Raw genomic sequence first — 25,737 nt, forward strand, 5'->3', positions numbered from 1 at the left:
ATAGGTCATCAGTACCCCCTTGCATGTCGTAAGAGGCGACTAAATAGGGCAGTTTTCGGATCAGACCGCAAAAATCGAGGCCTCGTGTCACAGCAGGTGTTGGTATGACTTGGGAATGTTTACATGCTGGTATGACTTGGGGATGTTTACATGTTGGTATGACTTGGGGATATTTACATGTTGGTATAACTTGGGGATGTTTGCATGTTGGTATGACTTGGGGATGCTTACAGGTTGGTATGACTTGGGGATGTTTGCATGTTGGTATAACTTGGGGATGTTTGCATGTTGGTATGACTTGGGGATGTTTACAGGTTGGTATGAGTTGGGGATGTTTACAGGTTGGTATGACTTGGGGATGTTTGCATGTTGGTATGACTTGGGGATGTTTGCATGTTGGTATGACTTGGGGATGTTTACAGGTTGGTATGACTTGGGGGTGTTTACAGGTTGGTATGACTTGGGGATGTTTACATGTTGGTATGACTTGGGAATGTTTACAGGTTGGTATGACTTGAGGATGTTTACATGTTGGTATGACTTGGGGATGTTTACAGGTTGGTATGACTTGGGGATGTATACAGGTTGGTATGACTTGGGGATGTTTACAGGTTGGTATGACTTGGGGATGTTTACAGGTTGGTATGACTTGGGGATGTTTACAGGTTGGGATGACTTGGGGATGTTTACATGTTGGTATGACTTGGGGATGTTTACAGGTTGGTATGACTTGGGGATGTTTACAGGTTGGTATGACTTGGGGATGTTTACAGGTTGGTATGACTTGGGGATGTTTACAGGTTGGGATGACTTGGGGATGTTTACAGGTTGGTATGACTTGGGGATGTTTACAGGTTGGTATGACTTGGGGATGTTTACAGGTTGGTATGACTTGGGGATGTTTACAGGTTGGTATGACTTGGGGATGTTTACAGGTTGGTATGACTTGGGGATGCTTGCATGTTGGTATGACTTGGGGATGTTTACAGGTTGGTATGACTTGGGGATGTTTACATGTTGGTTGGGGATGTTTACATGTTGGTTTGACTTGGGGATGTTTACAGGTTGGTATGACTTGGGGATGTTTACAGGTTGGTATGACTTGGGGATGTTTACAGGTTGGTATGACTTGGGGATGTTTACAGGTTGGTATGACATGGGGATGTTTACAGGTTGGTATGACTTAAGGATGTTTACATGTTGGTTAGGGATGTTTACAGGTTGGTATGACTTAAGGATGTTTACAGGTTGGTATGACTTGGGGATGTTTACATGTTGGTTGGGGATGTTTACAGGTAGGTATGACTTGGGGATGTTTACAGGTTGGTATGACTTGGGGATGTTTACAGGTTGGTATGACTTGGGGATGTTTACAGGTTGGTATGACTTGGGGATGTTTACAGGTTGGTATGACTTGGGGATGTTTACATGTTGGTATGACTTGGGGATGTTTGCATGTTGGTATGACTTGGGGATGTTTACATGTTGGTTGGGGATGTTTACAGGTTGGTATGACTTGGGGATGTTTGCATGTTGGTATGACTTGGGGATGTTTACAGGTTGGTATGACTTGGGGATGTTTACATGTTGGTATGACTTGGGGATGTTTACAGGTTGGTATGACTTGGGGATGTTTACATGTTGGTTGGGGATGTTTACAGGTTGGTATGACTTGGGGATGTTTGCATGTTGGTATGAGTTGGGGATGTTTACAGGTTGGTATGACTTGGGGATGTTTACATGTTGGTATGACTTGGGGATGTTTACATGTTGGTTGGGGATGTTTACAGGTTGGTATGACTTGGGGATGTTTACATGTTGGTATGACTTCGGGATGTTTACAGGTTGGTATGACTTGGGGATGTTTACAGGTTGGTATGACTTGAAGATGTTTACAGGTTGGTATGACTTGGGGATGTTTACAGGTTGGGATGACTTGGGGATGTTTACAGGTTGGTATGACTTGGGGATGTTTACAGGTTGGTATGACTTGGGGATTTTTACAGGTTGGTATGACTTGGGGATGTTTACATGTTGGTTGGGGATGTTTACATGTTGGTTTGACTTGGGGATGTTTACAGGTTGGTATGACTTGGGGATTTTTACAGGTTGGTATGACTTGGGGATGTTTACAGGTTGGGATGACTTGGGGATGTTTACAGGCTGGGATGACTTGGGGATGTTTACAGGTTGGTATGACTTGGGGATGTTTACATGTTGGTATGGATTGGGGATGTTTACAGGTTGATATTTTAAAGTACAATTGTATTACTGTGCTACTTTTGAAAAGATTTTTTTTTCAAATTTCCTATATACCTGTATTCTCGTGTAAAACTGAATCCCCATTGAAACCCATCCTAGTGAAATATTGCTACCTGCGCTACATTGGAATATCACTAAATGGTTCCTGATAAGAATTTTTCAAAGATTATACATATTCCAATGTCAAATTTTTATTCGCTATTAAGGCCCCAACCTACATGTACCTACCGCATCCCGGGCCATGATATGAAGAAACTTGGAATATATAGTACCTTAAGATTCTTACATATTGACATAACACTGTTCAAGAGAAGATTTTAAATTCTTAAGAAGATTTTGAAAGATATTTTCAATAAATACCCTTGTAAAACGTTTGATTCCCAACTGTGACCACACCCTACCGCTATGAGTCATGAATTGAACAACTTTAACATTTACACTCTTTAAGAAAACTTTCACATAAGTTTGGTGGGTTTTTTTCCTGGTCTGCGGGTTCTTCCCTTGGATATTTTAAAAAATGCAAACAAATTTTTCATACTTCTTAATTATCTCCCCTTTGAAAAGGATGTCGCCCTTCATTTGAAAATTTTGAATCCCCTTTACTCAAGGATATTTGATTGAAATTGGTACCGTGGTTCTAAAGAAGAGGTAAAAAAAATTACATACTGATAAACAGACGGGCGAACTATGAAGAAAAAGTTCATCAACAAAATTCAACGTCTCGCTGTTTATAAACTCAACATTAAGAATGGAATTGAAACACCTACCCACTTGCCAGGAAGTGACGTCATTGGTCAAGGACAATTTTGGATCAGCAATGTTGGCCTGGGCGCTTTTAGCGCGGGAGTAACAGGCACCACGGCGAATAGTATGTACCCAGCTCCTGACGGAGAACTTGATACCGTTCTCATAGTGATAAACCTCCGCAGTTCTCGCCAAAATCTTCTTATCGTCCTTCAAAAACAGTTCTTGTGAGGTATTGGTGTCACCTAAATAAACAAGTGCATTCGTCCCTCGAGTCAAAAGTTGGATTCACTTGTGATGATGCGGAGCATTAAAGCATACAGCGCATACTGTATCTAAACTTCATTTTTTCAGCAAAATTTATTCTTTTCATACCTAAAACTACTTTAAATGTGTTTTTAATGAAAAAATTTGCGTAGTTTTCGTTTGAGAGCGATGGAACTCAAATCTTGCGATATGCATGTTTCACGCGCCATTATGTGTGACGTCATATGCGCCCTCGGGTTTGAAAACATCTATTAGCCATTTCATAAACAGATTACACTAATGGACAAAAAACCAATTATCACGTTGACGGCATGTAAATAAGATTTCGTTAAGGTGTTTAGTGATGGGTTTACCTTTCCTCATGACGAACGACCAGGCATCATGCAGCCTCATATCCCGTATACGACTAACGCCTGTCACTTTTCCAAAGGCAAAAGTTTCGAAGATTTCGTAAAACATGGCATAGTTTACTCGTCTGTGGCGAAAAAGCTGTTTTCTTAGGGCGAAGCCAATAATTTTTCCGTCTGCAACACCTTTGGAACGATGAAACAATTTAACTGACTGTAAATCGAATGACGATATTAGATTTTAAAAAAAAACAAAAAACTTTTTGTAAAAATAAATTAAATACAAAAATGCTATAATATCTGAATATTTAAACATCAAATAAATAGGGGGAAAGCAACATGGGTGTGACGGGAATTTTTTTTATGGATTAGAATATCAAACAAGAGCATTGTTAATGATGGAAAATACGACTGTAACCAATTTGACATCTACCGGTATTCAAGGTTTGTTTTTCACTTTAAAAAATTCCAAGCTCAAGGAACAAGTCAGAACAGCTGAAATCTAAATGACATTCAAGTCCCTTTCACCTAACATTTCTTAAGTATCTCAACATGATCAAGCAATAAAAGCAAAAGAAAGAATACTAATTTTGAATTTTCAATGAGCCACAATTTTGAAAATATTCTAGCTCAAATTTCCCTCGAAATAATCCTTCTCTTGTATCTTATCATTAAGAAGGAAATTGTACATCATTATCATTTCAGAACTTTCCCTTTCTGTTTACCACGGTTTCTTCATTAGCTGGACTTTTGGTTTACACGGTCAAATATCACGCTTGTTATTTTCGCAAGTGTCAAAATCATTCATTGGATAAATTACAATATTTCACAACTAAATATGTTATATAGCCAGGTGATTGTACACTCTTTCATGCCTTGCATCAACTGAATTCTTTAACATTGTGTATATATGTATATTTTCTCTATGTTGTTTTGTGCAATTTGAGAATAAATAAATTGAATTGATTTCAAAAGTACACTCACACACGCGCACAAATCATACAAGATAAATGAGAGCTTTTAATTGCCCTTTCCATGATGAAATCATACTTCTTATGAGACGCCTTAATGAGCCATTAGATAAACCTTCGGTGTAGCGATCCACCTTAAAAAAACCTAAAATCAGGGGTAATGATTACGTTACAGACACCATTATCCGTTTTCAGTGAAATTGGTCGACTCTATACATGCAATAAACGTCCATACAATTTAATTTCAAAGCGTAATTTTATTTGAATAATGGTTGATTAATAAAAATGAAATTACTATTGATGATTTGCTCAAACTGTTGAGCGTTTTCGTCCGCCTCGCATTGATTTCCGGATCCCGTGATAGTGTTACGGCCAGCGGAGAACACGCCTGTCGATTGTTCTAGCTTACCGGAAGCTGCGTCCCAAACATACATCACTATTCCTTGGTATTTGGTCTTTCTTTCTCCATCGTTCTAAAAAGTAAATATATTCACCTTCACATGTTGGCAAGCAAACAACGTTTTCGGAAGTTACTAGTGTTTATACAACGGAAGGTGAAAATTACGAACAGTGATCAATCTCATACTCTCTATACGCAATGCAAAATAGAAAGTTGGGCAAACACGGACCCCAGGACACACCAGAGGTGGGATCAGGTGTCTAAGAGGAGTAAGCATCCTTGTCGACCGGTCACACCCATCGTGAGCCCTATAACTTGATCACATAAACGGAGTTGTCCGTAGTCAAAATCAGTGTGCCAAGAACGGCCTAACAATTAGTATGAAACACGTCAGACAGGATTTGACCCAATGATAGGTTGTATTGGCGAATTAGATCGTTATAAGCGAAATACTGACTTTAAACGAGACTGTTAGAACTCCTGCACAATACTTCACTATGATGAAGGGAGTTGTTACTCTGAAAGCAAAGGAACCTGACAACAGGATACACCTCCCACCCACTCAGTTCAACAAAATAACATGTTGGCGATCTTCACTTTTTAATGTATTATTTCGCTTTCTTTAGAATCATTAAGTATTTATTATTTGTGATACTGAAATTAGATTAAGGAGGTACTCTACATCGTCATAATGACCGATTTCCTTTTAAAACATGGATGGAAATATAAATATCAGCAATATTTGCCTATTCATTTCAAAACTTATCGCGTAGCCGAGTAACTCAGTGGGTAGGCACGTTGACTACTGAACTGTAGATCGTGGTTTCGAGTCCGGCAGGGGTTTTGATTTTTTTTTTAGGTCACCTGAGTAAACTCAGATGACCTATTGCAATTGGTTGTCGTCCGTCGTCGTCCGTCATGCAACACGCGTCATGCGTTAACAATTGAACATTAACTTCTTGATAACTACCAGTCCAATTCTTTTCATATTTGGCATGAAGCATGTTTGGGACAAGGGGGGCATAAGTTGTAAATTTCAGGACTTCAGCCCCCCTGGGGCCCTAAGGGCGGGGCAAAAACTGCCCACAATTGACCAATGTTCAAAAATCTTCTTCTCTACAACCGCACACGTGTAAGAAAAACTAAATGCATAGTGATGTAGAGCAGGAAGGCTTCTACCAAACTTGAAACTTTCATGATCCCCGGGGTAGGGGTTCTGACCTTAGGGCGGGGCAAACTTGGTATATAGTGTTTATGTGTAAAACACTTAAATAACATCTTCTTTAGTGTTATTGATACTAAATTGAAACTAAATGGATATTTAGAAAAACAGGTAGTCCTTTACCAAAATTGTAAATTTGATGATCCCAGGGGTAGGGGTTTTGGTATCAGAGTGGGGCCAAAATGGTCGGTTATTAAATGTGTGAACAATAGACATTTCTAATTTCTTCTTGATAACTATCATTCCAATTCTTTTCAAATTTGGTACGAAGCATATGTGGGACAAGAGGGGCATGAATTGTAAATATTGCAATTGGTTGTCGTCTGTCGTCGTCCGTCGTGCGTTAACAATTGAACATTTCTAACTTCTTCTTGATAACTACCAGTCCAATGAAGCATCTTTGGGACAAGGGGTACATAAATTGTAAATTTCAGGACTCCTGCACCCCTGGGGCCTTAGGGGTGGGGCAAAAACTGCCCAAAATTGACCATTTTTCAAACATTTTCTTCTCTACAACCTCACATGTGTAAGAAAAACTAAATGCTTAGTGATGTAGAGCAGGAAAGCCTCCACCACAATTGTAAATTTCATGATCCCCGGGGTAGGGGTTTTGACCTCAGGGCAGGGCCAAATTTACTATATACATAGTGTGTATGTGTAAAACACTTAAATGACATCTTCTTTAGCGTCATTGATACTAAATTGAAAGTAAATGTTTATTTAGAAAGAGTAGTCCTTTACCAAAATTGTATATTTGATGATTCCAGGGGTAGAGGTTCTGACCCCAGGGTGGGGCCAAACCTACTATGTAGTGTTTATGTGTATAGCACTTGGATAACATCTTCTTTAGTGTTATTGATACTAAATTGAAAGTAAATGGATATTTAGAAAGAGTAGGTAGTCCTTTACCAAAATTGTAAATTTGATGATCCCCAGGGTAGAGGTTCTGACCCCAGAGTGGGGCCAAACTTAGTATACAGTATTTATCTGTAAGTTTGCTGATACTGTATAAAATCTAAATGCATACTTAGGAATAGCAGAAAAGGATGTACAAAAAATGGTAATTTTACACATCTTGTTTTATACTGTTTCTGAACATTAGAATTTAGCTTAGATAATCAGTACAGTAAAAAAAATTCTAGATTTCATAGCCCTTTGGAGTAGTGATACTTTTTCACTAGTACTCAGGTGACCGATAAGGCCTGTGGGCCTCTTGTTTTCAGATTGCAATCTATTAAATCTGCCTTCTTTTTTTTTTTTTTTTTTTTTACTAAATTATGTAAATTTTAAATTTTTTATTTTCAAAATATTGTTGAACACATCCTCCACTTTTCATCCAAATCAAATTTGTCTGGTGTAGCATACCCCCTTAACCTTCATAGACCTAAACAGTGTTTTCCTTACTTTTAACATCGATTTGTTTTGACAACCAACTTACACCACCGCCACTGTTTGCCGAGATTCCTTTTTGTCGTGGTTCGAATCTACCTCACACCGTACTTTTTAATCAGTTTGTTTTTTTAAATTTCACTTTTTCAACACCTTTATTTTGTATAGCAATGTGTATATGTAGCTGAAATACATGGTTTTTTTTTCTTTATATAAAAAACATTTAGTGAAAGTAAATTGTAAATCCCCTGTACACAAACCCAATCAAGTGAAACTATAACTCAAGGGAGCAGACTTTGTTCCCAGGACAATAGTCATTCATTCTGTGTTAATCAAGTACAGTACATGTGCCGCGTACATTTTTAAAAAAGCATACCAAGCAAGCAAGAATTACTGCGTTTCCAATTGAGAACTTCTTTGGGGAAAGAGTTCTGTTGTTGGAGAAATACCGAAGAACTAGTGTAGTTCGTTACTGGGGATAAATGTGTGTATTGACAATGCCCTATACCAAGCATTCGGGATTGACGTTTACAAAAATATGAATTATCATTTGAAAATCACAACTTAAAACGCGCAAACAATACATGTATTATGTTACGTTTTAGTAACTAAGAAATATTTCTATATCCATATTCTAAAACAATTGCCATTTGTGAAAAAACAACTTATTGCATTTGTTCGGCCTAGCGCTTTTCTTGTCTTACCCCGAATCGATCCTTTTACATACACACCCAAGACGGCAACTTACATATAAATCAGAGATCTGACCTTCCTTCAGTTGGACTTACATATATATCGGAGATCTGACCTTCCTTCAGTTTTGGGACAGTATGGGTCAGCTTTGTCCACGACCGCTGGTCACTACCGTGAATATGAAGAACACCGCCCCTCTCCACACCGATAAATTTCTCCCCAAAACCAGGAATGGCGACATCTCCCTTGTCACCTGTGCAAGCAAATCAAAACTGATGATAGTTTTGAACATTACAAAGGTTGATTGAAGAGCTCGGAGTTGTTTCCTTTAACTAATTTTCGGGGACAAATTCTTGCAGATAAAAATAACTAATAGGGGAATACATAAATTCGAGCTCCTTTGGGATTAAACGAAATGAAATGTAAATTAGTAATACACACATGTACTTTTATTTCAACACGGCATTGGACTTGTGTAAATGTTATATCAGGCATGTATACAGGGGGTTGGGGTGGGTAGGGGGCCTGGTATGCCCTCCCCCTACTTTTTTCATAATTTATTTTTCCCGTTATTTTAAAACATACAAAGCCCGTATTTTCTACATGAAAAATTCGATTGATTGGCTGCCCCCTCCTCAATTTTGAAAGTAGAAGTGAAAAGTTGATGTGTGAAGTGCTGAATTGAGGGATATGTGTAGTGAATTAACCTTTGCCTCCCCTCGAACCCTCCCACCTAGTTCAACAAATTTTAGATTGATTAATTGATTGATTGATTGATTGAATATTGTTTGACGTCCCGCTCGAGAATATTTCATTCATATGGAGATGTCACCACTGCCGGTGAAGGGCTGCAAAATTTAGGCCTATGTTCGGCGCTCACGGCCATTGAGCAGGGAGGGATCTTTATCGTGCCACACCTGCTGTGACACGGGACTTCGGTTTTTGCGGTCTCGTCCGAAGGACCGCCCCATTTAGTCGCCTCTTACGACAAGCAAGGGGTACTGAGGACCTATTCTAACCCGGATCCCCACAGGATACAAGTTTTTAGACCATCAGCAACCGTCATGCATGACCATTGCAAGAATCCATTAACATTGGAGATGAAGTATAAATTTTTCGTTGGTTGTGCTTCCTTTTAACAATGGATTCTTCTCATAACTATTGGATGCTTTCAGATGTGTTCGTATGTAACAATTAAGTATGGCAGAACATATACGTGTAATTTAAAAAAAAAAGGGGGGGGGGACTGACCATAAAGAGTGATATCGATAACATTCTGTAGTTTGCACTTCTCTGAGCCCAGATAAAGCGCTCCGTTGACCAGGATGTACCGCGTCCGAACGACAAGATCCACGTCCTTAAACACCAACGTAGCGGTCGACTCGACTGTGATACTTCTGACGTCAACATTCGTGTCCAACAGGTAGACGCCATCGCTTAATGTGACGTCATCAGCGGCGCTTGGAAGCACCTGGTTAAAGAAAATAAGGCTTAACAGTTTTATTTCATTTATTAAATCAAATCTTAAAACTAGACAATTCTTAATATGTACGTATACCAACAGGTTGACATAGTTCGTCTCGTATTTCCAGATACACATCGACAGCCCCTGGTCGAATTTAAGAAATTTATTTAAAAAAGATTAATTTACTTAAAATGTAGAAATTAATTTAATTGTGTGGCATATTGTGCGATATAACCTGGCTTGGGTAAATTTACGCATGTAGCAAGTGTCTGAAACTATTGACAACTTTTAAATTGTTATCTACATAACCAGTCTATGATATATATGTATATATCGTGTACCCACCCAATCGTTCAAAAATACTGAACGTACCTCCATCAAAGAAGAGCTGATATATCTGAAATTGCGTATTGTGTGTTACGAGTAACATTTGCAGACTTTCTTATTGTACTGAAAGGTCGTTCAAAACCGTAAATGCCTGCGAAATATTATGTCATTGGTCATAAATGGATTTCAATTTCTCTTTATCTATTTCATTAGATGAATCGGTCTATAATTTATATAATAAATGTATTTAAACACAATTTGTGCAAGAAACATTTAGAATAATACATGTTTCATTTTATTTCTATCTTTCGTGTCGTGCAGCTTGCGTCAGCTGATTTCTTGAAACATTTGATAATCTTAAAACATTTGATCCCCAACGATAATAAAAGAAACTTTTGATTACACCTGTACTGCGTGCGAACCGGTGATTCACATTTGCATGTGATTGAGGAAACCGCATACTTCGGGACACTTAATACAAACCAAAAATAAAATAAAATTGAAAGAAAAAGGGTAAGCGTGGGTTAATATTCATTTTTGGGCTTAAATAAGAAATCATTGGGATAAATTACATTTCATACCGTTAATTGTAATTATTTTAATTCCATAAACAAGCTTAGTTTTCATTTTCATCATTATTTTTTTTTAAATAAAAAGTTTGTTTGTAGCAAATTAAGTGTCCTTAAGTTCACGCTGACAACGGCTCCTCTATCTATAGAAAACAAACTGTTTATTTCTTCTTATATCGGGATTACGTTATATTCTAATAAATCACATGCAGTAACAGCCCTTTGGTAAGCGTAAAACCTCTTCAGAACTCAAATTTAATGATTTAAAAAAAAACCCACACAAAAAACCGAGGAAAAATGATCATAACACTTACCCCACCGGTCCAGCTATTGGTTGCAGACCAAAGTTTGTAAGGGACACTGGTGAATTGCTGGTCTGGACAAAATTCTGGATTCAACTGCGACGCTGTGAATCCAATGAAACTTAGGAGACACAGTTTTAAATTGACAGTCATGATTAAAAGTGCTGGGAAGTTCAAGAAACTTTTTTCCCCTTCTAGCATATGTACATGCAACTACCCGCTTCCACTTCTCAGATGTATGCGATTTTTATTTTCACGGGATTTTAATGACTTCAACGCTTAGTGACCCATGGCGGGGTGCCAAGTAAATTCAGAGACGTCGAATCGATACATTGTTCTCTAAACAGTTGAGATGAACCTACTAAAAGATCGTGACCAACAATAACATTCGCAAGGTCATCAGATTTCCTCAATCACCATGCATGTAGATGACTATATTGAAAAACAACAGATACACAACCTGAAATATTTTGTATGTAAATATTTTCTTTAGTTTGTCATCATTTTCACCGATTACCTGACGCAGAAGATCACGAGTTTCCGCAATTTGCGTTGTTTTGTACCTACAAGTAGTTACATGAATAGTAATGGGGGCGGGGTGGGGGGATGTTGACCTATGGTATCCATCTATCTACTCTAAGACAAAATTTGACATTAAAATAAAAAATAAATAAAAATCTATTCAATTGAAATTGATCTGTCTACTTCATTTCTAATTAAGACCTTTATGTATCAGTTTAACCTGTTTACCAATCTTTGAACGTATCAATTAAATTTCTGAAAGTGTGTAAAGAGGGAAAATAATGTTTATTGGCATTTATGGTTAGTAGATTTAGGACACTGTCCACTAACATTCGTATCTAGCGATGATTTTCAGATGCATTTAAATAACTTCCCATCTAATACCCCTATAAATCCAAGAATATAAATGAAAATCAGAATGACGCATTCCATGAAAAAACAATCATTGACTGCTAGCGATTTCTCCATGTCTACATGGTTCATCAGACTGCTCGAATATATAATTTCATTGATAAATAAATAGATAGATAGATAGATAGATAGATACATTTTTATTGATAGATAGCAATTAGAAAAATTACAGGGACGACCCGCCCCTTCCCTTCCTCAGGGCAAACGAAATGCAAATAAAGGGCCGGGAGAACATTGACCCCAGGGCGCATCAGAGGTGTATCTTAATTGTATTACACATGTCACTATAATAACAGATTTACTTACTTACTTAGTTAGTGCCAGTGTTTTGCTAAAACGTTCTAAATGATATTTTTTAAAGGAAATACTCGTTAGTTGGATGAAATTTCTATAAATATAAAGGGTTATATACATGTATATCTATATGCATGTAAATTATATTTCTTGTTTCTATTTTTACAGTGTATCATGTATATATCATAGACATTTACAACATAAAACTGCGCTATCGTCTGCAATGTAAACTATACTCGCTATATAATGGCAGAGAAAGATATACAGAAGCTATTATCATCAAATGAGGGTAATGATTTATGTGAAAAGAAAGTACGGACAAAGAGATCTTCAGATGAAGAAACAACATTGATATCAGCTGTTTTAGACCGAGAGGACATCCTATTTGGGGATTTTAAGGGTCGGGGGGGGGGGGGGGGGGGGGGGGAGATCGGACTTGGCAAAGAGGAGGGTAATGTTATCAACTCTGACTTATTCCGGATTCCAGATATCAATAGTTCTTTGATTATTGTTTACTTGTACTTTTGTTTTTGTAACCAGTTTAGTTAGAATAGGGAAAAGAGTACCAATTCATTTCCCATAGACCTCAATGTTAACCTTTGGCCCTCTCACTAATTAACTATATCAATTTTAAACAAATGACCGCAAACATTTCAAAGTTCAATCCAAGTGTTGATAAAAAATGACAAAAAATATATAGGGTCCCGTGCCTTTTATAGACCATATTTGTACTTTTTTACAACACATAGCAATCTGCAGTAAATTACACACTTCATTTTAAGCACACCCCTACCATGGTAATTTCCTCAGTCATTTCTCGATTTTGTGCGATAATTTTTCATCCTGACAATTAATTTGAACCTCTATAATATTTCTTTCAATTCCAAATAATTTCACTCTTGATATTAGCCAATCACGCAACACCTAGACATTTATACCTCCGCTCAATCTTGGGTAAACTGCGTCCGGGTTACGCATACGGGGGTTTGGTACTCTCAATCCAGAAAGAGTACCAGCTAATAAATGGTGTCACACGTTGTTGTGTTTTGTGCTTAGGCATATCTATTGCCATCCTACCTTGTCGGGTACACATAATATTACATGGTGTCAGATGGAGCGCATAAGACCACCCCCGGAATTGGATTTTTCATCATCAGATGGAAATCTCCCTGAACGATGGAGGAAATGGGAACAAACCATGCGGTTGTATTTGAACATCGCTATGCACGAGCGGGCCGAAAAGGATCAATGCAGTGCATTCCTCTACATAATCAGGCAAGATGGGCGTGAAATTTACAACACGATGACAATTTCGAATGACGACAAGGACAAAATAGAACCTTTGTTTACGAAGTTCAAGGAATACTGTGCACTCCGGGAAAACATAACGGTTTGGAGACACAGATTCCACACACGGCAACAAGGTAAAACAGAGACAATAAATCAGTATGTTACAAATTTACGTGTGATAGCTAAAAACTGTGAATTTGGAGCCTTAGAAGAGGATATGTTGCGCGATCGAATTGTTTGTGGTGTTAACTCGGAGAGAGTGAAAGAGAGGCTACTTCGGGACAACAAATTGACACTGGAGAGTGCATTTAGCGTGTGCAGAGCCAATGAGGAATCGGCAATACACCTCAAGGATTTGCACAGTCAAGAAGCGACTGCAGCCGCAGTGTTCAAGAAATCATCAAAGGACAGAGAGTATCGCAAGCAACAGGTAAACAGAAATGACAGAAAGAAGCACAGTGTAAAACCGACAAACTCCCGAGAACATGCGGAAAGTGTGGAACTGGTCATGACGCGGGTAAGTATCCAGCACATGGGAAGAACTGTTTAAAATGCAAAAATGTGCAGAACTAAAAACGTAAACATTGTACAACACAATGAAGTGACTACCGATGAGGAATTCTTCATAGACGCAGTGAATAGCAACACAAGTACCGTTACCAAGGATGAGGCATATGTGAATCACGTGTTCAACAAAATGACTGTAAGACTGAAGATTGACACAGGGTCGCAAGTTAACATAATTCCCAGAGACATCTTGAGCAAACTGCCAGTGAAAAAACAAATTGTAAACACTTCAGTGACATTAAAGTGTTACATGGGCAACCACATACCGATCATAGGGAAGTGTTTTCTGAGGTACAAGAATCGCGATTTGGAATTCTTTGTGACAAAAACAGACACTACTCCACTACTCGGACTGGAATCATGTGTAGACCTCGGATTGGTTAAACTCACTATGATGACTCAGAAAGAAGATAAAACAGACCTGTTCAGTCAATTCTCATCAGTGTTCCAAGGTTTGGGATGTCTACGAGACCCTTACCACATACAGCTAGACTCTACTGTGCAACCTGTTGTGCACCCACCTCGAACATTTCCAGCAGCACTACGAAATGAATTGAAAGCTTCATTGGATGAAATGCAGTCACAAGGCGTAATTGGAAAAGTAGACGAACCAACGGAATGGGTCAACTCTATTGTTTGTGCGGAAAAATCCAATGGCAAATTAAGGATATGTCTGGACCCACGGGATCTCAACAAAGCGATCAAGCGAGAGTATTACCAATTACCCACAATTGAGGAAATCACCACTCGATTAGCAGGAGCTAGAGTCTTCAGTAAACTGGACGCAAACAGTGGCTATTGGCAGATACCACTTGACCCACAGAGCAAAAAACTTACAACATTTAACACACCTTTCGGACGTTACTGTTTTCGAAGGATGCTATTTGGGATCAAAAGTGCACAGGAACTCTTCCAGAAACGAATCTCACAACATTTCTGTCACATTCCAGGAGTAGAAGTGGACATTGATGACATATTAGTCTGCGGGGAGACCAGAGAGGAACATGATCAGAGGTTAAGGACAGTGTTAGAAAAGTGTAAAGAGATCAATTTGACTCTAAACAAAGACAAATGCAGATTCGGAAGTTCTGAAGTCACTTACATTGGACACATTTTATCATGTGACGGTGTGAAACCGGATCCAAGGAAAATTGAAGCGATTACCAGGATGCCGCCACCAGAAGACAAGAAGGGAGTCGAACGACTACTGGGCACCATCAACTACTTGGCCAAATTCATACCAAACATATCAAATATCACACAACCAATCAGAACTCTTCTGAGAAAGGAGGTGACATTTCACTGGGATCAAGGTCAGAAAAGTGCATTCAAGGAAATCAAGAGAGTTTTGTCCGAAGCGCCAGTTCTCACCTTCTTCGATGTCAAGAAACCTGTGATTGTAAGTGTGGATGCATCAAAATCTGGACTAGGAGCTGTTGTTCTACAAAGTGACAAACCTATTGCGTATGCGTCGAGAGCACTTACTGATGCGGAAACCAGATACGCACAGATTGGAAAAGAATTACTTGCAGTGACATTCGGACTAGAACGATTTAATCAGTATACATATGGTGTTGATGTCACAGTCGAAAATGACCATAAGCCACTCGAATCAATTCTGAGGAAACAACTCTCACAGGCACCTCCAAGACTTCAAAGACTTCTACTTAGATTACAGAAGTACACTTTCACATTCAAACACAAGCCTGGCAGAGAACTAGTAGTTGCTGACACGCTTTCACGAGCATATCTTCCCGTCAACAGACAGGTATCCCAATCTTTGAATCAGGAATTAGATACATTTGTTCATTCTGTGTTTTTACAAAGTGTGCCCATGTCCAGGAACATTCTGGAGGAAATCCGAAGGAAAACGGAAAGTGACAATAACCTAAAAACAGTGAAGGATTGCATTCAGAGTGAATGGCCTCCATACAAGACATTCGCAGCAAACAGAACCTTACAAACATTTTGGAAAATCAAGGATTTTCTTACTGTGGTAGATGGATTGATTCTTAAAGGAGAAAAGATTGTGATCCCAAGAGAATTACAACCAGAAATCTTGCGACAACTACACACAGGACACATGGGCATGGAGAAAACCAAACGACGAGCTAGAAACCTCGTGTACTGGCCGAATATCAACAAAGATATTGATGACATGACTCTTCAATGCAACATTTGCATGGATTTCCGAAACCAAAACCCAAGGGAACCTCTTGTCTCAACAGCGATTCCTGAAGGACCATGGCAAACTGTAGGAACAGATTTGTTCAGTCTACACAATAGTGACTATCTGGTGGTCACAGACTACTACTCTAGATATTTCGAAGTGACAAAACTGCCGAACACCAGAAGTAGTACCATCATTGACAGACTCAAGTCAATTTTTGCTAGACATGGCATTCCATACGAAGTCAAGAGCGACAACGGACCACAGTACACCGTGTGTGTTTGTGATCTGGGGCAGAATACATGTAATCCCCATTGCATTATTATTAGTGTTTTATATGACTGGGCAGTCTACCCAAGTCATTAGTCATACTAAGGAAGTTACAATTTTGTTATGATGTGTAGTCCTATTAATCTGAAGGAAAATAACTCATTGACTAGTGCATGAACTTAAGTTTAATGACATTAAACTTTTATAAGGGAAAAGTTGTAATGTTATCAACTCTGACTTATTCCGGATTCCAGATATCAATGGTTCTTTGATTATTGTTTACTTGTACTTTTGTTTTTGTAACCAGTTTAGTTAGAAAGAGTACCAGCTAATAAATGGTGGCACACGTTGTTGTGTTTTGTGCTTAGGCATATCTATTGCCATCCTACCTTGTCCGGTACACAAACTATTACAAGGAGACAGGGTTGTGAAGAAGTGGCAGATGTTTTAAATGTGTGAGAAAATTATTTTCAAAATAGATCAGTGATTTTATTGTAGAGGCGTAACATGTCTCTGGCATAACTAATTATAAATCATTATCATTTAAAATAGGAATGAGGATCGAATGTTTTATGATTAAATGCACTTCACTTACCATAACATGTGTTAAAGTGATATTCTCATTTTAATTCTTTGTTAATCAATATAATGGAGCTGTGAAGTACATGAAACTTGCTAGCTGCAGAGCTGTAGCCAGTGGCGGATTTAAAGGGGAGCGCAGCTGGCGCCCCCCCCCCCCCCCCCCCCCCGTACATTTTTCAAATTTAAGGTAAATCGTGGTATCTTGTTTAGAAAAATGTACTAAGCGATAAATAAAATTTGCGTCATTTTATTAATTTCACCTTGTAAAATATTATAGAAAATAGCGTAGGTGACTAACTAGGAGACATATTTCAAGCTCTATAAAATCGGTAAAATCTCAGCGTTACTAGTAATTGAAGGAGGGGTGGAATTGGAAGGTTCCACTGAGTTGGAGATGATATGTCTGGCAGCTGACGCAAGAGATCCATAATGGTGTGTGGGTGGAATATATATCTTGCAAAAACATCATCTGCAGATAATTCTTCTAATGCAAGGTGAAGATAACGAACAGTGATCAATCTCATAACTCCTACAAGCAATACAAAACAGATAGTTGGGCAAACACGGACCCCTGGACACACCAGAGGTGGGATCAGGTGCCTAGAAGGAGTAAGTAATCTGATCTGTCTCTGATAATGCGTGTAGCACGTTCCCAATATGTCATTTGTTGGCATTTGAGTACATACTTTAAATCTCAAGTAAGCTATAGAGCTTAGTACTCGAGATTTAAGCATGGCATACTCCATTTGGAGTATGATTTCCTTACTCAAAAGTTTTATAACCCACATTTCGAGTATATGCTCTGGCTCAAAATTTCGAGACAACTTTCGAGCCTGATTTGGAGCCAGAGCTTGAGCCATTTTTATAACCTAAAATCATTTGGAGCCATACTCCAAATCTTTTATTCGAGCTAGAGTTGGAGCTGGAGCCCGAGCCAACTTTTATAACCTCCTAGCCAGACCTCAAGACTATAAACTGAGAATATTCTTAAGTCTAAATTTCAAATTCAGCTAACGTTTGAAATAATTTTCACAAACAAACAAAATTTTTAGAATATGTTTGCATTTGATTTTTTTAAATATAAACCTGTAATTTTCTAAACATAAGATCTAGATAAATCTTAAGATATAAGCAATCAAAATTTTGACTTAAGTCTATTCTCAGTTTATGGTCTTGGGGCCAGTTTGAATTTCAAATCATTAGCATCATGTCGAATATCACTTTAATGTACTTCATATGTGTACATATAGCACTAGTAGATAGATTAGAATGTTCTCTGTTATCAGTAACATTTACCATATATACCAGTCGAAAACAACTAAAATCATCCCGTTTGTCATAAAGTTGAAATGTTAGTTTGCTGTTGATATTTCAATAAGATATCTAAGTATGAAGCAGATGTGGAGGACTTTGTGGTGTCTTTTATTTCGAGCTCACGGGGATATATTGATTGATTGATTGTTTTGCTGTTTTCCGCCACACTCAACAATTTTTCAGTTATCTGGTGCCGCCCAGTTTTTATTGGTGGAAGAGAGAACCCAGATACAATGTACCTGGGAAGAGACCACCGACCTTCCGAAAGTAAACTGGGAAACTTTCTCACTTACCGGCGGGAGTGGGCAGGGATACATTGAATCGACAATTGATTGATTGTGGTTTTACGCCGTTTTGGCAATATTTCAGCCATTTTACGGCGGATTCACATGGATATATCAAATCGAAATGATTATTGTTATATATGTAATAGAAAAATCGTCATCGATATATCTCAATGTCGAGGTGAAGGTCACTGCACGAGATTATTTCTCCTCATGTATAAGCTTTTTAATAAACTCTGCTTCATAAGAATATAAAACAGGTCAGCTAACAAAGACGCCCAATTCATGTCCTTGGGAATTCCAGTAGACTGTTGGACGACCTGATCAATAAAGACTACGAAGATATTGTCAATGAGGAACTCCAGCATATTTTTATTTCAACTTCAGAGTACTTGTGCGTGGAATCAGAGTGGTGTTTAACAAAATAATTTTTTAATGCTTACATGTAGATATGAATATTTCCTTTTTTTTTGTTGAAGAAGCAACTGATGTCAAAAAGTCTAGTCTTTAATTTATCATGAGGAATGGTCGTGTAAGGTGTTGAAAAGTCATGCGTTTTGATGTTGTTGATTTAAGAAAAGTTTTTCTAAATGCTCTTTAGAAGTTTTAAGAATCAACACTTGATTTATTTACACCACTTCTGGTATATGTTTTGAAGTTTCTCCTTCACAGCAGTTAATATTTACGTAAGGAGCAAAGCCAGGGTTTTGGTAGAACATTTACTGGATCTAGCTCTGTAGTAGTTTGTACCCCTCAGTTCTCTATGCCTGTCTATGACGTCTTGCCTCTGTTTGAAGTCGTTAAATTCTGTCACTGTTGCTTGGGTTTGTTACGTCCCGTCATTCTATGTGCTCTATGAAACTCTTTGTTGCTCACTTCAGCGACATCCAGTTCTTTTTCTAGGAATTCTCGTAATATAGTTTAGTCACATTTGGACTCTCTCAGGTATATTTGAGAAAATTGAATTGTCCCTCATAGAGCGCGCCTTTACATAAATGATTTCCCATTCAAATTCTTTTATTTCGCTCACACCATCAATCAATGGAACATAAGGTACAGTAAATAATAAATGGCAATGATAAGTCGCCTTAATGAATCGTGAATAGAAAAAGATATAAATAAAATATAGATAAAAACATATAAGAGATGTGCATACTATAGCTACAAACAAATGAAATGAAAAAGCAAAGAGATATTAGTTATGGAGGACAGACTGCATCATGAATTTTAGTTACATGTATGAAGAAACAGAGATTTTTTGCAACGATTTGAAACTTGTGTTTGATATAATCTCACTAAACTTAAGTATATTCGGCTTATTAAAAAATCTTGGATGTAAAACGATTTTTCCTGATACTAACTACACATGTAGCTAATAATTTGCATTCTAAAGTAAGTGGAACTCACAAAAAAGTAGTTTGGTTGTAATAAGTACAAATATAGAATTATTAAAAATAGTGATAATATAATGGACTTGTAAATTTTGTATTATGTTCAAAATTTGAAGTATATTACCCCTCCCTATATAAATATAACTCTATACAAATTTCCCAAAATTGAAAAAAAAAAATCACAAATGTTGTTGAATTACGCACATTTCGAATTTTAGTATAAATTACATGCATGTTAGTGAAATGTATCGTCTTTATTTTGATTAAGAATATTAATATCATTTTTAGACCCTTCTGAATGATAATGACACATAAACACGGAAACATTGAGCGACTCTGAGTGCATATCCTGTTGAAATTATCTACTTCCGTTTATGTACGAATCAAAGTCACGCTCATTGTAACTGATATGTTAATCTGTTTATTGTACTGCGTATTACCTAATCAGCAGGTGCTTCTGATTAAAAGTATTCTATGATCTTTACTTTCATTGTTAATTAATAATCATTATGTAACTTTAATTATATATATATATATATATATATATATATATATATATATATATAAATCAGAATGACACACTCCATAGACATGGAAAAAGCGCTAGCAGTAAATGATTGTTTTATATGGAATGTGTCATTTTAAATTTCATATACTGTATATATATATATATATATATATATATATATATATATATATATAAATAAAGGACAAAGAAAAATGTTAACGACTGTGTCGAGAATTATTTTAGCAAACCATTTTTGTCATGGTTCGAACCCCCCTCCCATCACTTTTTTTATTTTCTATTTTTTAAAATTCGCATTCTCGGCACTTTTTATATGCTATATAATTATGTCTATATTTTCATTCAATAATCTAGTATCAATGAATATCCATTTTTTTTTTTACATAAATGGCATTAAAATCGTAAATTCTCTACCAAATATATTCAAGTGGATTTATCCTTTCCGTCGTCAATTTTATTCCAATCATTCTGTATTACTCGACGGAAGTGCAAGTGGGACTAAAACAAAAGCATGCCATACTGTGAGGATTTTTGTGTTTGCTTGTTCAGAACGACTTGTCCCGTGATGATCCGGGTTTCATTAGGTCCTCAATCCTCAGCACCCCTTATTTGTCGTAAGAGGCGACTAAATGGGGCGATCCTTCGGATGAGACGCAAAAACCGAGGTCCCGTGTCACAGCAGGTGTGGCAAGATAAAGATCCCTCCCTGCTCAAAGGCCGTAAGCGCTGAGTTGCAGCCCTTCACCGGCAATGGTGACGTCTCCATATGAGTGACATATTCTCGAGAGGGACGATAAACAAGATACAATCAATCAATCCAAAAAGTCTTTGCAAAAGAGTTCTGTTCTTAGTGAAGTACTGAGGAATCGGTGAATCTTATTGTTGGGAGATGTGCATTCAATTTATTTTTGTTTTATTGGTGTGAGAAATAAATATCTTGTAAAATAAATGTATTTCAAGAGGAGAAAAGTGCTTTCCATTTTTTTTTAACAATTCTACATTTTATATATAATTTTTTCCCCAGTATGTTTTGTACTGCTGTCTATATGATAGATATCATGGTTCAAAGCAACCCGGCCATTTCTGTTCTTGAATCGATTTTTTTTAGAGGTGCATGATTATGAAATCCATAAATAATAGTGGTTCTCAATCTTGACCTTCCCAAAAGTCAAGTGTAAAAACAACTGCTAATTTAAGGTGAAGAAAGTTGGCTTCTAGACGCAAATGAAGTCCAGAACCCGAATTCTGTTTTTAGAATTTGATACGGATAATTTTGGCGTTGGAAATATCTAGCGGATTATCCATTAAATAATTTAGCTTGAAATATTAGCGCTTCATTTTTTGTGTGCATGTAAATGTATGGTTTATATGAATTGAAATTTTAGCGCTTAAATTTTTTGGCGATTTTTCACCATCCAGCAAAATAGCCAACATCTTCAGCAAAGACTTTTAAAAAGTCACATATATATCTTCAATGTTTTTATTACATCTATAATGTACAGGGTCTGAAAAATGTCATCGTACGCCGTTTGCACGTCGTGCAACCTAGCCAAAAGTCAATGACATTGTTACATAATCATCAAAAACGAATCCGTTAACAGTACTTCATCATTTGGTATCTGTTGAACTCTCGCACCAAATCGAACTCTCGGACCAAACGGAATTCATATGACAATTCGAACCCTCGGACCAAACTGAACTCTTGTACCAAACAGAACTCTCTCGGACCAAACAATTGCTTGTTGAACTCTTGGTCCTAACAGTTACGTTCAAACTGCTCGCCTTGTGCTAGGCCGTCAGGCGCTTCATCGTACGATCTCAGCAAAACCACAAAACAAAGCACACGCAGTCATGAAAATGAGTAGTATTTATGTACAGTACATGGACAACATGTTTTGTCAATGAATTTCCAATGTATGACTACATGGCAACGTTACAGTGCAGCTGGATATATACAAACACGGCAAAAATACCAAAATCTGAAGAGGTCGTAGTTGTCTGAATTCGAAGCAACAAGATTTAAACAAAAATGTACATAATTCACCGATAACTAGAAACTGACTCGTTAGTTCATACACAGAAAATTCACAGATGTTTTATCATCATTGATAATTACTTATCACTAATATTTCCATCATTAACATAATATTGTGGTGACCGACTCAACTACAATTTGTCTTCTGGATGAACATAAGTTATACTGGACTGAGAAATGTTTATGAACGTTTCAAATGAAAAGCAGTCATCAACACAAATAAACTCTTCTGGAACAAAAGAAAATCCTCGTTTAGCTTTTTAGAAAAACTACACATTCCATTTCCATTGAAAAGGTTCAAATATTTCAGAAAAACGTGTGTGAAGATGGTATTTCGACACTGGACGGGAATAGCAATGGTAAATACCCCAATGTCAGTATGTTTCTCTGCATCTAATTCTCAACAGTTTCTTGATTGCGTTTCTAACCTTCACATTCACTATACTATAGACAATAGGATTTGTTGCGTGACCAAGGAAAAAGAAATATCTCAAAACCAAAATACTGGTCAAATTAAAGATTTCCAAGAAAAATGGAATCCAACATATGATATAAATAAAGGTACAAATAAACAACATCGTCCAGGTTTTCGTGCGGACAGAGTTAGCATGTTTGGAAAATCGAATTTTTCTTTTCACCCTCTTTTTCTTCGTTCTTGTTTGATTTCCTTTTGAGTCGGTCCCCTCTTGGTCGGTATCTGCAAGGGTTGTGTCAGTGTCTAAACTTAGAGCCCTCATCCGCTTGTCTGTATGTGTATTGTTCTTGGCAAAGCTAGTCAAAGTCACGGCAACGACTTCTGATTCCGTACCAGATTCCGACATTTTGACAGAAACACCATTTTTCCTGTTGAGATTCCACCACTTACCTCCAGTTTTGATCTTTAGTTTCTTAGTTTTTGATTGCAGATTGGAATCATTGTCATCTGTTGAATTACAGTCCGACAGATGACTCTGAACACTAGATGTGGTTTGGCTTACTTCACTGCGTTTGGGTCTTCGGTGTGATTTTAGCGCGCTCTGTGAACGCCTTAGGCGCATTTTCTGGCGGCATACAAGTGTATAAACAACTACATACACTGCAATCAATATGACAAATTCCAAAAGAATGACAAAGGCAATGAAATTTCTATATATTTGGCTCATTTCGTCACCTAAAATACGTGTAGTATATTGACAGTGGGGTTCTGTTGTGACGGAAGCGTTTCCTCCTAAATCGGTGCCGTTAACTTTAAGTATTGCAGTGTTTACTGAAACTTGGTATATCGCACCTGCTGGAAGTCCAAAGAGAATAGAAATAACAAGAATTATAAGAATGGCGATAATTTTTTTCCTCTCAGACACGATATGAGTTGGTTTCCACACCATCAGGAGGCGTTCGGAAGCAATCAGGATCAAAATCAGGTTGGAGAATCCAATAATGGCATGTCGAAGGACCTCCGCTCCGTGGCAAATGAAGTCGCTGGTGACAAGTCGGAGTTCAAACACCGCAGTGTAAGGCGCTACGAGTACATCTACCACCAGGTCCACAATAGACAAAGCTACGATGTAATGTCTATTAAAGAAACTTCTTCTGTTGGAAAAATACACAGCAATTATTAAAGAATTTCCTATTGTTCCGCCGATGGCAAAAATGGATATATAGACCAGAAATGAAATAATGTTGAGATCCATACTACAGCACCCGTCAGCAATATAAAAGCAAATGAAATAAGAAAGAAAAGTTCCGCTAAATATATGAAGAAAATTCATGCCCGCATGACAATTTCTGCATATAGTATCACATTATCGAAAACTTTCCACGTGTCCCCTGACGAACCCTCCCATCTTTTGTTTTTGGTGGTATTTTTGTGCATGCCGTGGTATCTGATGGTTATTGATAACGCTTGTTTCCTGCTTAACCGGACGACGGAAACACTTAAAAAGTCACCTGGCCGAATGCGCGTCGACTTCACAATGACACACATACAGAATATAGAAAAAAATATATATATGTAAGTAGTATAAAAATACCACAAAGCCGACTGAATGCACTCCGCTAGTATGTTTTCATTCTTCATCAGATTAAAGAATGAAACTAGGCGAGTATATTCAATCGGCTTTGTGATATGTTATCTAAATATATCTTATACATGTATGTTTTATAAGATATCTTATAAAAATAAAATTTGATTATTATTACATTCATACTATAGTCCCCTAATTATTTCATTACACTTTATTGCTATTATACATGCACTTCAACACCAGCATTTATCTATTTAATTTTTTCACTATACATGTAGTTCTATACTGGTTATTGAGTTTTAATTTTTTACACCTCCAGGTACGATTTTTTTTATATCCACTCGTTGGAACGAGTTAATAATTTATTTATTTATACTACTTTGTTAACTCGTTCTTTGTTTTTTACACTGTGCCTGCTCATTAGTCCAGTTCAGCTGTGACTCAACCGTTTTAAATGTCGGTAAAAATGTGACGATTTTCGATGTGTAGACACCGTTTTATCAGGCCTTTGAAGTTTAGTTTGTTTCTTCTTTATAATTACATTCATATCTATATAAATCTCCTATCGTCCTGAAGAAGGCAGATATCATTTACGGCACAACACTGTTTTTTATTTAGATATGAATCTGTTATGGTTATTGATTCAAACCTCACACTTACATGTACAGTGTAATTGTCTTTGTGTAAAAACATGCAGCGATTGATATCAGATCAGTGGCGGATTCAGGGGGTGGGGTGGGGGGGGGGGTCAGGGAAAAAAGTCTGAAATGAAATAAAATGAATTATTTTGAATCAATAAGTAAAGTTTATTCTTTTTGTTTAAATTCTATAAAGGATGTGGTGACTATATATATGAATGGAAGAAGAAACAAAATTTTCAGTCGAAAATGCATTAAAATGCACCATTTTGAATCAATCTTCTTTCATTCCCTCCCATTCCCTCCTCCTACGGGTCTTATCCCCACCCCCACCCCCCAACAGTAAGGTTTAGGTCCGCCACTGCAGATTAAGGTTACTACTTGTTATTTATCAATTTTACTCATAACGCCAAAGCTAAAATAGAACATATAGTAAAAACAATAATAAGGGCTTTATTTATCCAGGATTACATATTTAGCTA

The 25,737-nt window shown here is 37.3% G+C and overlaps 2 protein-coding genes across 3 annotated transcripts in view; both read right to left on the reverse strand.

The window, feature by feature from the left end:
• Nucleotides 1-11,198, reverse strand: part of LOC125666802 (protein DDB_G0287365-like) — a 29,783-nt gene extending 18,585 nt beyond the window's left edge. The window contains exons 1-6 of one of the 2 annotated variants that reach the window (XM_048900095.2): nt 10,971-11,198; nt 9,547-9,766; nt 8,391-8,548; nt 4,887-5,064; nt 3,627-3,806; nt 3,030-3,251 (exon numbers count right to left, since the gene is read on the reverse strand). In XM_048900095.2, the coding sequence (XP_048756052.2) occupies nt 3,030-3,251; nt 3,627-3,806; nt 4,887-5,064; nt 8,391-8,548; nt 9,547-9,766; nt 10,971-11,159 (1,147 nt within the window). In that variant the 5' untranslated portion in view covers nt 11,160-11,198. The remainder of the gene's footprint in view (nt 1-3,029; nt 3,252-3,626; nt 3,807-4,886; nt 5,065-8,390; nt 8,549-9,546; nt 9,767-10,970) is intronic. The other variant, XM_048900096.2, reaches the window with a different exon arrangement.
• An 11,233-nt stretch (nt 11,199-22,431) lies between these two features.
• LOC130050936 (5-hydroxytryptamine receptor-like) lies at nt 22,432-24,405 on the reverse strand. Its single transcript, XM_056151915.1, has one exon. The coding sequence runs from the start codon at nt 24,360-24,362 to the stop codon at nt 22,989-22,991; it is 1,374 nt and encodes a 457-aa protein (XP_056007890.1). The 5' UTR covers nt 24,363-24,405; the 3' UTR covers nt 22,432-22,988.
• Between the last annotated feature and the right edge of the window lie 1,332 nt (nt 24,406-25,737).

The sequence above is a fragment of the Ostrea edulis genome, chromosome 10 (assembly GCF_947568905.1).
Source record: "Ostrea edulis chromosome 10, xbOstEdul1.1, whole genome shotgun sequence".
Taxonomy (NCBI): Eukaryota; Metazoa; Mollusca; class Bivalvia; order Ostreida; family Ostreidae; genus Ostrea; species Ostrea edulis.